This window comes from Artemia sp. Qi Xiang Cuo, chromosome 5, assembly GCF_049724085.1.
Source record: "Artemia sp. Qi Xiang Cuo chromosome 5, ASM4972408v1, whole genome shotgun sequence".
In the NCBI taxonomy this organism is placed as follows: domain Eukaryota; kingdom Metazoa; phylum Arthropoda; class Branchiopoda; order Anostraca; family Artemiidae; genus Artemia; species Artemia sp. Qi Xiang Cuo.
Window position 1 is genome coordinate 69,576,720 of NC_142798.1, and position 13,730 is coordinate 69,590,449.

The 13,730-nt window shown below is 35.0% G+C and overlaps 1 protein-coding gene across 1 annotated transcript in view; it reads right to left on the reverse strand.

Moving 5' to 3' along the window:
* The window catches only part of LOC148952448 (carboxypeptidase B-like), a 51,425-nt gene that overhangs the window by 22,188 nt on the left and 15,507 nt on the right, over positions 1-13,730 (reverse strand). The window contains exon 4 of the mRNA XM_089089886.1: positions 7,117-7,264. Coding sequence (XP_088946012.1) covers positions 7,117-7,264 — 148 coding nt within the window. The remainder of the gene's footprint in view (positions 1-7,116; positions 7,265-13,730) is intronic.

Consider the following 13,730-nt stretch of genomic DNA (forward strand, 5'->3'; position numbering starts at 1 on the left):
ATGCTGAATGTGCTTTCAAAAACCCATCTGGTCGAAAAAATGTTTGTTATCGTTAACCATTTCCAAAGGTGTAAGAAAATTATGGACAATACAATTCTCTGGTTCAAATCTTAAACTTTAGTCTATTTTCGGATCGAAAAATAAAACTATTTCTATAAAATTTGAGCTAATATGGCTTTTTGGCCGTAAACTCTAGGTTCTTGTAAGAAAATTATGGAAAATACAATTGTTTGGTTCAAATATGAAATTTTAGTCTATTTTCGCATTGAAAAATAAAACTATTTCTATAAAATCTGAGCTAATAAGGGTTTTTGGTCGTAAACTCTAGTTTTTTGTAAGAAAATTATGGAAAATACAATTCTCTGGTTCAAATCTGAAACTTTAGTCTATTTTTTGGCTCAAAAAACAGTCTGCTTGAAAAACGAATGTTCGATATGCTAGCTTACTGTACAAAAAATGAACACATAACAATGTAATGCATAATATATTTTTAATGAAATTATGTCATGTAGAATATTAATACAAAAAATATATATTATTATACATTATTAATATCAATGAACAACTTTGGACATTTTGAATCTGTTCCATAAAATGGTTCACCATGTTCTATCTTGATACTATAGCTATTGTCTTCTCTTAGTTCGTAATCTTTAGAATAATCATTATTCCATTTTGAATCATACACAATTTTTACTGGTGTGTCATCGACAGGCTCAATATGTTTTTCGTCTTTGGTATTATTTGATTCATTGACTGTTTGATCAATGCCAGTAACGTTTGCTGGTGCTTTTTTTTCATCGTTTCATCTTTATATTCCGTACTGATATTTTCTGACAATGCCATTTTTATTTTTCTGACAATTTCACTGTCTATTAACACATTATTTTTACACAGGTTTCGGCACGTAAACAAGATATAGTTTACGATATTAGCAGCAGAGTAGGCCTTTCTTTTATTAGCCTTCCGTTGAATGCTAATACCCGAAAGCTGATGATTGGATGTATCCGTAGGTAATGTGTTACCTGCAGCAGTAGCAAGGAGTTGTCCTCTATCATCAACAATTATTTTTATGTTAGCATTCTCTTTGAGTGTAATCATCTCTAGAAATGATAATTTCACATATCCAGCTATCGCGTAATAGAACTTCTTGGAAGCTCCAAAGAAATATAAACTCTCACTGTCATGATAACGCACACTTACGTTTCCGATAGTGCTACCACTTGTACTTGTTTCATAGTTTAAATACTTCTCCTTGTCGACATTCAATGCTACAATAACCTTGTCATGTGAACACACTTTATTAAAATGTTCCATCTTCACTTTTTTTTAAAGATATGACTTATGTGTTTATCGTTCCACTGCGTAAAAAAATACTGATTTAATACATGCAATAGACTAGATAGTGTCGGTAACCGGACATAGAATACCAGTGGGAAAGCCAAATCATGTCTCTGACCAATCATAGAGCACAATTGTTAGAACAGTAAGCATATTTTAACATTTTAAGATATGTACAAAAAGAAAAAAAATAAATAAAGTTGAAAAATTTCGAAGTTTTAAAAAAAAGTTTGTTTTTATGAAAAAAAAAATTGAATTATTAGCTCAGATTTTACGGATATACTTTTATGTTTAAATCTAAAAATAGACTTAAGTTTCAGACCTGAAGCAGAGAATTGTATTTTCCATAATTTTCTTACAAAAAAAAACAAACTAGAGTTTACGGTCAAAACCCTTATTAGCTCAGATTTTACGGATATAGTTTATTTTTATAGGTTTCAGACAACACACGCTTATGAGAGACTAATACTCATCCCCCCCCCAAAACACTTTTCAGTCATTTCATGTTAAAAATGCGGGGGGCTGAGCACGGTTGAAGTTGTTTTCACGTAAAAATACCCTCCCCCTTTTCCATGGAAAATTCCCCCCCCCTCAATACAATCCCATTCCTGTCGAGTTTTGGAGGGTTTTTCTTCATTTTTCGATAATCAGGCAATTTTCTCAAACTCATAGCTGTTTACTGGTAACACTAAAGTTAATGAATCCTAAATCTTTGGAAACAGCTTCTATTTCTGCCAGTTTAAGTTTTGGTGTTGCTTCTTACATTCAGTTGAAGAATCTTTATGATAATTTAATTTCTGATCGCGGGGGGCGGGCCACGGTTGAAGTTGTTTTCACGTAAAAATACCCTCCACCTCTTCCATGGAAAATTCCCCCCTCAAGACAATCCCATTCCTGTCGACCGTTGGAGGGTGTTTTTTCATTTTTCGATAATCAGGCAATTTTCTCAAACTCATAGCTTTTGACTGGCAACACTAAAGTTAATGAATCCTAAATCTTTGGAAATAGCCTCTATTTCTGCCCGTTTAAGTTTGGATGTTGCTCCTTACTTTCAGCTGAAGAAACTTTTTTATAATTTAATTTCTAATCGCGGGGGGCTGGGCACGGTTGAAGTTGTTTTCACGTAAAAATACCCTCCGCCTCTTCCATGGAAAATTCTCCCCTCAAGACAATCCCATTCCTGTCGACTTTTGGAGGGTGTTTTTTTCATTTTTCGATAATTAGGCAATGTTCTCAAACTCATAGCTTTTGACTGGCAACACTAAAGTTAATGAATCCTAAATCTTTGGAAACAGCCTCTATTTCTGCCCCTTTAAGTTTTGATGTTGCTCCTTACTTTCAGTTGAAGAAAATATTTTATAATTTAATTTCTGATCGCGGGGGGCTGGGCATGGTTGAAGCTGTTTTCATGTAAGAATACCCTCCACCTCTTCCATGGAAAATTCCCCCTTCAAGACAATCCCATTCCTGTCGACTGTTGGGGGGTGTTTCTTCATTTTTCGATAATCAAGCATTTTTCTCAAACTCATAGCTTAAGAAAAAAAGTTCTGGATATTTTGTCAGTTTGTAGTTTACGCACTAATATCAATATCAGTAACGATTCTATTTTGAACTTTATCCAAGTTGATCAAATTGATCTCTAAAGGGTTCATGATAAAAAAAGTTTGGGGCAAGAAAAAAACTAAAATAATGTCGTGAAATCATTTTCAACACTCAGAGCAGGGGGACGTTGGGATTGAATCATAGAGAAGCATCGAATTTACTTTTTTTTTTTTAAATGTGACTCAAATACGTTTCGTTCTTTTCACAGGCTTGAAATTGCATAAAAACGAGCCAGTCAGGTGTTACAATCCTTTTGTTTGCTCAAAATTCGACAAAGCAACGACGGTTTGGCTAGTTTTATTTTGCATGATATTTCTAAAGCCAATTAAGATGAAGAAATGTCTTCAAACTCAAGGCTATAAGAAAAAAAGTTCTGGATATATTTTTTCAGTTTGTAGTGTACGCACTAATATCAATATCAGTAACGATTCTATTTGAACTTTCTCTAAGTTGATCAAATTGGTCTCTAAAGGGTTCATGTTAAAAAAAAAATAGCGCACGCCATGCTGAATGTGCTTTCAAAAACCCATCTGGTCGAAAAACATGTTTGTTATCGTTAATGATTTCCAAAGATGTAAGAAAATTATGGAAAATACAATTCTCTGGTTCAAATCTGAAACTTTAGTCTATTTTCGGATCGAAAAATAAAACTATTTCGATAAAATCTGAGCTAATAAGGGTTTTTGGCCGTAAACTCTAGTTTCTTGTAAGAAAATTATGGAAAATACAATGCAACCGAGTCTCTCAAACCCCGTAAAGCTCTTTTAACATATACAAGAACAACTTATTTAACACAAAAATTTCGTTTTTAATGGGCACCAAGTAAAGAAAAACCACACGGAATCAGGCAATCGAATCTCTCAAACCCCTTAAAGCTCTTTTAACAGATACAAGAACTACTTATTTAACACAAAACCTTCGTTTTTAATGAGCACTAAGTAAAGAAAAACCACACGGAAACAGGAAACTGAGTCTCTCAAACCCCTTAAAGCTCTTTTAAAAGATACAAAAACTACTTATTTAACACAAAAATTTCGTTTTTAATGCGCACCAAGTAAAGAAAAACCACACAGAATCAGGCAATCGAGTCTCTCAAACCCCGTAAAGCTCTTTTAAAAGATACAATAACTACTTATTTAAAAAAAAAATTCGTTTTTAATGGGCACAAAGTAAATAAAAACCACACGCAATCAGGAAACCGAGTCTCTCAAACCCCTTAAAGCTCTTTTAAAAGATACAAGAACTACTTATTTAACACAAAAATTTTGTTATTAATGGGCAGAAAGTAAAGAAAAACCACATGGAATCAGGCAACAAAGTCTCTCAAACCCCGTAAAGCTCTTTTAAAAGATACAAGAACTACTTATTTAACACAAAAATTTCGTTTTTAATGGGCACCAAGTTAAAATATTCTAGCGATATCCATTCGTGTATGTAGGGGAGGCTACCTCCGGTCCATTCTTGGTACACAAAACCTTGGGATTTTCACAATCCGTATTATAAACTAATGTAGTTCACCCATTTTTACCTTTTTAAACCCCCCCCCCCCTACCAACAAAAAATTTTTCTCGCACGTGCCTGGTGATGTCAAACCTACACTCCAATTCACAAATGACTCAAACCCCCGTGCAACTGAACCCCCTTTAACTGAACCCTCGTGCAACTCAACCCCCGTGCAACTCAACCACATTTAACTAAACGCCGTGTAACTGAACCCGCATGTAACTGAACCCCCCGAGCAACTGAACCCCCGTGCAACTGAACCCTCGTGCTACTGAACCCCCGTGCAACTGAACCCTCGTGCAACTCAACTCCCGTGCAACTCAACCCCATTTAACTAAACCCCCGTGCAACTGAACCCCAATGTAATTGAACCCCTGTATAACCGAACCCCCGTACAACTGAACCCCCGTGCTACTGAACCCTCGTGCTACTGAACCCTCGTGCAACTCGACCCCATTTAACTAAACCCCCGTGTAACTGTACCCCCATGTAACTGAACCTCTGTCTAACCGAAACCCAGTACAACTCAACCCCCGTGCAACTGAACCCTCGTGCTACTGAACCCACGTGCAACTCGACCCCATTTAACTAAACCCCCGTGTAACTGTACCCCCATGTAACTGTAACTGTGTGTAACCATGTTACTGTGTGTTAACAGAACACAACTGATGAGCGAAAAGTGATGAAAGAGAAGGGTAATACCAAACTCTCAGCTACCATTCTTGGGAGACATCTGACAGTTTATAAGTGACCATGGAATTCCTGCGTTGTTTTAAAGTCAGTTTTCTGTGAATAGGCAGAGTTTGCGTGGCGATGATAAAAAACACATCAGTCCAGTTGTTGTCATGAAAAAAAAATTACACAGTGATAATTTATTGCTCCCGCTAGCATTATGCACTTCTAGGTCCGAGCCTAGGGACCTAGTAGTAAATCCAGGTCTGAGCGTGCACATATTTCCTTTTGGTGAATTGACTTTCCCTTTAAGCACTCTCTGAAAGTTCCAACTTAATACACAAATCCCTTTTTGAGTTATGCCATTTTGAAAATTTGCTTGCACATAGTGTATTTTGATTTAGTTCAAGTTCCACCTCAAATACCTCATTCTGTCCAATTTTCAACTTGATATGTGTAGCCTAGTGCCAGGAACCCGTGGGGGAATCCCCCCCCCCGCTCGTAATTGCTAATCACTTTAACCCTTTTTCTCCATCATCAAGTAAATGCTCCAAAAATATTTTATTCAGAGATTTCATGTTAAAAAATTATCCAATCACTAATTACCCCTTTTCTGCAAATGTCAATCAATGAATTCCGATTGTAAAAGCATGTTTAATCACGTTGCATAAGTACATGCTCTGAAAAGATGCCAAGGAACGTAATCTCGTCAAACTGTGAAATTCTTATCAATAGCAGAGGATGGAACATAAAGTCCCAGAATCCATAAGTACATGCTCTGGAAAGGTGCCAAGGAACATAAAGGACCAGAATAGCATAGGAAGGAAGATAAAGGCTCAGAAATGGTACTTAGACCTCTACTCACTTGGTCCCGTTGAAGAAACATTTATTTTTGTTGATCTTTCAACTGCTTTACTGCTTTACGACCCCCTAGTCAATACCTCGCTCTTTACGCTAAAGTTTGTTTTTAGTACTTTCAAAAGAGCTATCTGTTCTAATTAAACGGCCTTTGTGATTCAGGGATTTGTGATTCGAAAAAAACTTGAACTTTAGCATAAAGAGGGAGGTATTGACTAGAGGACAAAGCCCCTAATATATGTAATAATTTCTGTTCGTTTTAAGTTTTAATGTTACTCCTTACTTTCAGTTAAAAAAACCTGTTTTATTTTATTTATTGAATATAACCAACATAACCCTGAATATTGTAAACGGAACTTCCAAGTAATGCCCATTTGAAATATATTGAGAAAATATTTAAAGATAATCTTTTCAAGATCTGAAAAAAATTTCATATGCAGATATATAGCGAAAATGGAAAAAGGAGCCATATACTACCATAAAGGTGAAGATATACGAAAGAAAACTGACCAGTTTCTGTGAATGCTTGAATTATGCAGACTTATCTTAGTTTTGAGAAGATTTTAGATGAAACTAAATTTCAGCTAGGCTGGGGCCAGGGGAGTAGCTCCAGCATTTTTATTTCAGAGAGGAAAGAGGGGTCCATATCTGGATAGTCAAGGAGCATGGGCTATATAATAGTTTATTCTCCAAATTTTTTGGAGGGTAATCGCACCCTTGCCCCCCTCCCCCCCCCCAAAAAAAACAACTATATCCCTGGGGGGCGAACTGGAGTATGGGGGTGGGGGTGATACATTTTCTGTGTTACATCAAATACTCTGTATTTCTTAACGATCAAGGCAAATCTAAAGCCAAAATGAGGTATGGTATGTGTAGTTCCCTCCCTGTTCCACGGAAAATTACACCCCTGCTGTACACTAAGCCGGTTTGATCTTCAAAGGTTAATGTCAAGAAATTTCACAGCCGCTTCACTCGCAGCAGTTGGAGAAATGAGTCTGTATCTCTGATCTTAGTTGACTGTATTTTACATTATAAATCGCAGCTACACAGCAAATATAATCGCAGACTTACAGTAATACATAATATGTTACAGATTGCGGATTCAAGGAATTCGGAGAATTATTAAAATACATTACTTACCACCGTCAACAAAAACTGCGGGTTTAGATGCACCACCATTGGAAATTTTAACAAGAATCATATCACGGCCTTCGTGACTTTGTCCTTCAACAGTTGTTGTAACCATTTGTGGGTAAGACGCAGCAAGCTCGAAACAAAATTCTTTAATCTGTAAGAAAATATTATATAACTTAGCAATGCTTTACCAAACACAAGACACTTGGAGCAAAGAGCTGAGATACTCAACCCAGAACCTTACCGAGCTATGGTGACAGAAACAAAATCTTTTTCCAGATTTTTCAAATCTTTCAAGAATATATTTTTTTACACATTACACATCCCTTTTTTTCTTTATTTCTTCTCCTGATCTTACTGTTGTTTTGGTTTGTTTGCTTTCGTTGTCCTGCCCTTTTCTTGTTTAAACTTATATTCTATTTAATTTTACAAGCATTTTTGTAGTATAGCGGATATGTTGAAGGTGGAAAATCTTAAAATCCAGAACAAAGCAGGTTTCAAAGATTCTGGATAAATCATCGATAGAAATAGCAAGTTATTTGAAAATTGACCACGCTACATTGTCCTAACTAAATTATCTCAGTAAGCTAACATTACTTTTTGAGTTTCAGTTATGAGTATGAGTTCTTTTCAAGAATATTATTGATTTCATGAAGTCATTGATTTCCAGAATGAAGTAAATAGCGAATTTTGTAGGTTATCTAAAATCATGTGTAAGATGATTTGCATTTGGCGGTAAGATGCACTATGAATAAAAACGTTCTACTTGGGGCAGGTTTTCACTTCCTAAGTCAAGCCACCTATTGTCTCCTCGTGAATATCAGTTTTGTACCTTTTTACTAGTCACGAGTATCAGATGAAAAGCTAGGACTCCTCTGCAACCCAGCTAGTAGTCTAGAGTAGTAACTTATATGCTGGTTTCACGCCTACAAGAATATACAGTGTGGTTTGACGATTACATTGCAAAAAGCGACCAATCCTTTTATATTACATACCTATTAAGTGATCAAACACATTTTGAGAGTATAATTGAGATTATATAACGCGACCAGGCTGGTTTTTGAGGCACTTTCATCATAACATGTTTTTATTTATCTTGAAGCATCATAACAGTTTATACAGCCAAATTGTATTCAAAATATTTTCTTGGAAAGAAATTTAAGTTTTGTATTAATTTTGGGTATCTATGGATATTCATTGAGTTACATAATTAAGGAAGTTGCTAATTAAAGAATAGTAGGCTAAACTCAGAATTGATTGATTGACATATGCTGTTAAAAGCTAAATCTATTTTCAAAAAAGGATATAACATTCTCCCAGTAATGGGTTAAATTGCATGGTGATGCAGAACACCATCGCGGGAGGATCCTCTATAGGAGGACAACTGTGACAGGGCGTAAGATCCAGATCTATGGAAAACGGCCTCTGGAAAGTGTTGCCTCGACCTTTTCGTGGTACCTGCAAGACTGGGGACCTTGCGGTCAACTCTATTCCCACTTGAGTCTGTGGCGCCCCTCGAGGAAATTATAGCCTAGTAAACGACACAGCATTCGCACGGGATTCTGACTAATGGACAATTCTTCTGGCTTGGTATGTTCTGATGGGTATGTTCGGGCTTAAAAATCTCCTCTTAGCAAGTTTATCTATTATGGATCGCCTGCCCGTAGAAGCATACTATTTGTAGGCATGAATATGTAATGATTCGGAGTTAATAGTCTGGAGAATTTCCTGTACAGGATTTTGAGTCTTGTTGATAAGAGAGCATCGCCAAGTGCTGAAAACCATGTTGTGACCAAGATGGGCCCAGGATTGCACAAAGCCTCCATTCATGGAGGTCCCAGGGACTTCTTGCTGTCCGGTTCTAAGCCGGCTTAAGCACTTCGGTGTAGACTTGAGAAGATATGTGATCCCCGTCCTGCACTGGTATCCGGGATCATTGCTTTTCCTGAGGCGAAAATAATTTCATTGATTTAAAACATGAAAATTGGAATGTTACGACATTAAAAAATGACTATCGTATCGACATTTTGACTGACGAATTCAGACGATTCGAACTGGATTTATTAGGAGTTTCAGAAACTCATATCCCAGGGGTAGGAAGCAAGAAAATAGGTGATATAGAATTTGTTTACTCAGGCAGGGAGTATTGAGTACATAGACAGGGAGTAGGGCTCATGATGAATAAGGAAGCTGCTAAGTCTTGTTTAGGCTGAGAAAGTATTAATAATAGAATACTAATTGCTCATTTTATGACTAAAAAGTTCAGGGTATCAGTTATGGTAGTATACGCCCCTGTAGAACCGACTGACGGAGATACTAGGGACTCAGATGAATTTTACTTAAAGTTACCGGAGCAAATAGACAAGGTCCCAGGTAGAAATATGATGTTATTACTGGGAGATTTTAACGCCCAGGTTGGTAGAAATAGGGATAGATGGTATCCCAGCCTAGGTAAATTTGGTGTAGGAAAAGAAAACAGTAATGGATACAGACTTTTGCAATTTTGTAGGTATAACAATCTAGATATAACCAATACGGTGTTTGGTCATAAAATGGCTCATAAGTTAACATGGTATTCACGTGATGGTAAGCCAGCAAACCTTATTGATTTTATTATAGTAAACCGAAGACTGGCAGGATCAATACAAGATACTAGGGTATATAGGAGTGCTGTTATTGATGTTAAAAGTAAAGATCACCATCTAGTAGTGTCAAGGGTTAATTTAAAACTGAAATATCGGAAGGGTAACTACGTCCCGGGAAGTTATGATGTTGGTAGACTCCAGGATGAGAATTTGAGAGAAACTTTCCAGGTACAGTTGAATGCTAAGTTTGAGAGTTTGAAATTTGATAATGTGGAAGATAGCTGGAATCATTTTATAAAAATGATTTGTGAAGTTGCTGAAGGTGTATTAGGGAAGAAAGCTAGAACTGCAGCTAAGAATATTAGTGAAAAAGCTTTTTGTTTAATAGAAAGGAGAAAGGACTTGTACAAGAATTATCTGAGTGATAAATCGTATGAAAACAAAAGAAATGTAAAGAATCGGAGAAAGCATTAAAATATGAACTAAGGATGTGTGAAGTGGAGGCCATGGATAAAATTGCCGAGGATCTGGAAGATGCAGCTAGACGGCATAATAGTAAAATTTTGTACTGGCACGTTAACAAATTGAGAGGGACTAGTGAATCCGGACTTGTCCCAGTTAAAGATAGGAATGGGGTCGCAATTAGCGATAAGGAAAAAACTAAAGAGAGATGAGCCGAACACTTTGAGAACTTGCTTAACCGAGATAGAGTTGCAGGATAAAATATAGAGGAAAATGAAAAAGTTTGTGATACTGTGAAGGAAGATTTGTTTTGTGAGGAGGAATTAGCAACAGTACTAAAAGGATTAAAAAATAATAAGGCCCCAGGTGCTGATATGAGGTGCTGATACGGTGGTAAATGAGTTTCTTAAATATGGTGGCTCTGAGGTCAAAAATATGTTATTGAAGATTATGAATATGATTTTTGAAAAAGGGGAAGTACCTAATGATTTTAGTAAAACCTTAATTAAGCCACTTTATAAGAAAGGTGATAAAATTGAGTGTGGTAATTATCGAGGCATTAGTCTGGTGTCTGTAGGTAGTAAATTACTTAGTAATATGATACTTTTTAGACTGAGAGATGCCGTAGACAAAGTTTTAAGAGAAGAGCAGTGCGGTTTTAGAAAATGTAGAGGATGTGTCGACCAAATTTTCACTCTTAGGCTAATAATTGAGAAGTGCCTGAATTTTCAAACACCTTTGGTCCTCAGTTTTATAGATTACGAGCAAGCGTTCGATTATGTTGATAGAAGAGCCTTAGTAAAGGTTTTATCCTTGTATGGTATGCCAAACAAATACATTAAAGTGATTAGTGCGAGAATAACCCTGCTGCAGTTAAGGTAGGAAATGAGGTTAGCAGCTGGTTTTGTATTAAATTAAATAAAAAAAACAAGTTTTTTAAACTGAAAGTAAGGAGCGACATTAAAACTTAAAACGAACAGAAATTATTCCGTATATGATAGGGGCTGTCCCCTCCTCAACGCCTCGCTCGTGGATATGCAAGATTGAGATCTCCAGAGATGAGTACACTCAAAGAAAATGTCAACATAAAAATAATCGTTGATGATACGGGACAACTCCTTGCTACTGTTGCAGGTAACACATTACCTTCTGATACAGCCTATCGTCAGCTTTCGGGTATTAGCATTCAACGGAAGATAAAAAAAAGAAAGGCCTACTCTTCTACTAATATCATAAACAATATCTTGTCTACGTGTCGAAACTGTTACCTGTGTAAAAATAATGAGATAATAGACAGTGAAATTGCCAGAAAAATAAAAAGGGCATTGGCAGAAAATATCACTATGGAATATAAAGATGAATCGGTGAAAAACAAAGTACCAGCAACGTTACTACCATTGATCAAACAGTCAATGAACCAAATAATACCAAAGACGAAAAGCATATTGAGCCTGTCGATGACACACCAGTAAAACTTGTGTATGACTCAAAATGGAATAATGATTATGCTACTGATTACGAACTAAGAGAAGACAATAACTACAATATCAAGAGAGAACATGGTGAACTATCTTATGGAACAGGTTTAAAATGTCCAAAGTTGATCATTGATATTAATAATGTATCATAATATATTTTTGTATTAATATTCTACATAGCATTATTTCGTTGAAAATATATTATGCATTACATTGTTATGTGTTCATAATTTTTAGAGTAAGCTAGCATATCAAACTTTTAGAATGTCTATTAAAACATCGGAGATGTAAGAAAAGGAATTTGCATACATTGACAAAATATAGGTATCAGAATGAATAAATTCTTTATTAACATCAGTTGTTGGATACGTCATTATGAAACAATTGTAAGTAAGTAAGTAACAAACTCTTTCTTGAATTCACCTCTTGGATACACAATACAGAGATTTAATTCAGGAAAGTATGAAAAAAATTGAACAAATTCTTTATTAACATTCTTTATGGATTGAATCCGCTTCCATCAACATCCTTTGTCAGATACATCGAACAAAATTAACAAAATGTAAATATCAGAGTGAATAAATACTTTATCAACATCCTTTATCAGATATGTCACATAAAATTGACTAAATCTAAGTATCAGAGTGATTAAAATATAAGTATCAGAGTGATTAAATTCCATATCAACATCCCTTTCTCGGATACATGGGATAAAATTTACTAAATCTAAGTATCAGAGTGAATAAATGCTTTATCAACATCATGTGTCGGGTATATCGGATAAAATTGACTAAATCTAAGTATCAGAGTGATTAAAATATAAGTATCAGAGAGATTAGATTCTATATCAACATCCATTTCTCGAATAAATGGGATAAAACTGACAAAAGCTAAGCGTCAGAGTGAATATTTTTTTTTATTAACAGCTTTTGTCAGATACAACGAATATAGTTGACAAAATCTAAGTATCAGAGTGAATAAATGCTATATCAACATCCTTTGTCAGATATATTAGATAAAATTGACAAAATATAAGTGTCAGAGTGAATAAATTTTTTTTATCAACACCTTTTTTCAGATACATCAAATATAATTGACAAAATTTAAGTATCAGCGTGAATAAATGCATTATCAACATCATTTTTCGGGTATATCGGATAAAATTGACAAAATCTAAGTATAAGATTGATTAAATTCTCTATCAACTCCCATTTCTCGGATACAAGGGATAAAATTGACAAAATCTAATTTCCAGAGTGAATAATTTTTTTATCAACATCTTTTGTCAGATATAACGAATATAATTGACAAAATCTAAATATCAGATTGATCAAGTTCCTTATAAGCATCCTTTGTCGGATATGCTGGATAAAATTGACAAAATCTAAGTGTCAGAGTGAATAATTTTGTTTGTCAACATCTTTTGTCAAATACATCAAATATAATTGACAAAATCTAAGTATCAGAGTGATTAAATGCTTTATCAGCATACTCTGCCGGATATCTCGGATAAAATCTAAGTATCAGAGTGAATAATTTTTTTTTATCAACATCTTTTGTCAGATACAATGAATATAATTGACAAAATCTAAATATCAGATTGATTAAATTCTATATCAGCATCCTTTGTCGGATATGCTGGATAAAATTGATAAAAGCTAAGTGTCAGAGTGAATAAATTTTTTTTGTCAACATCTTTTGTCAAATAAATCAAATATATTTGACAAAATCTAGATATCAGATTGATTAAATGCTTTATCAGCATCCTTTGTCGGATATCTCGGATAAAATCTATGTATCAGAGTGATTAAACTATATATCAACATCTTTTGTCCGATATAACGAATATAATTGACAAAATCTAAATATCAGAGTGAATAAATACTTTATCAACATCCTTTATCGGAAATGTCGGATAAAATTGACAGAATCTAAGTATCAGAGTGATTAAATTCCATATCAGAATCCCTTTTCTCGGATACATGGGATAAAATTAACAAAATCTAAGTATTAGAGTAAACAAATGCTTTATCCACATCCCTTAAATGCATTATAACATTATTTATCGGTTATATCAGATGAAATTGACGAAATC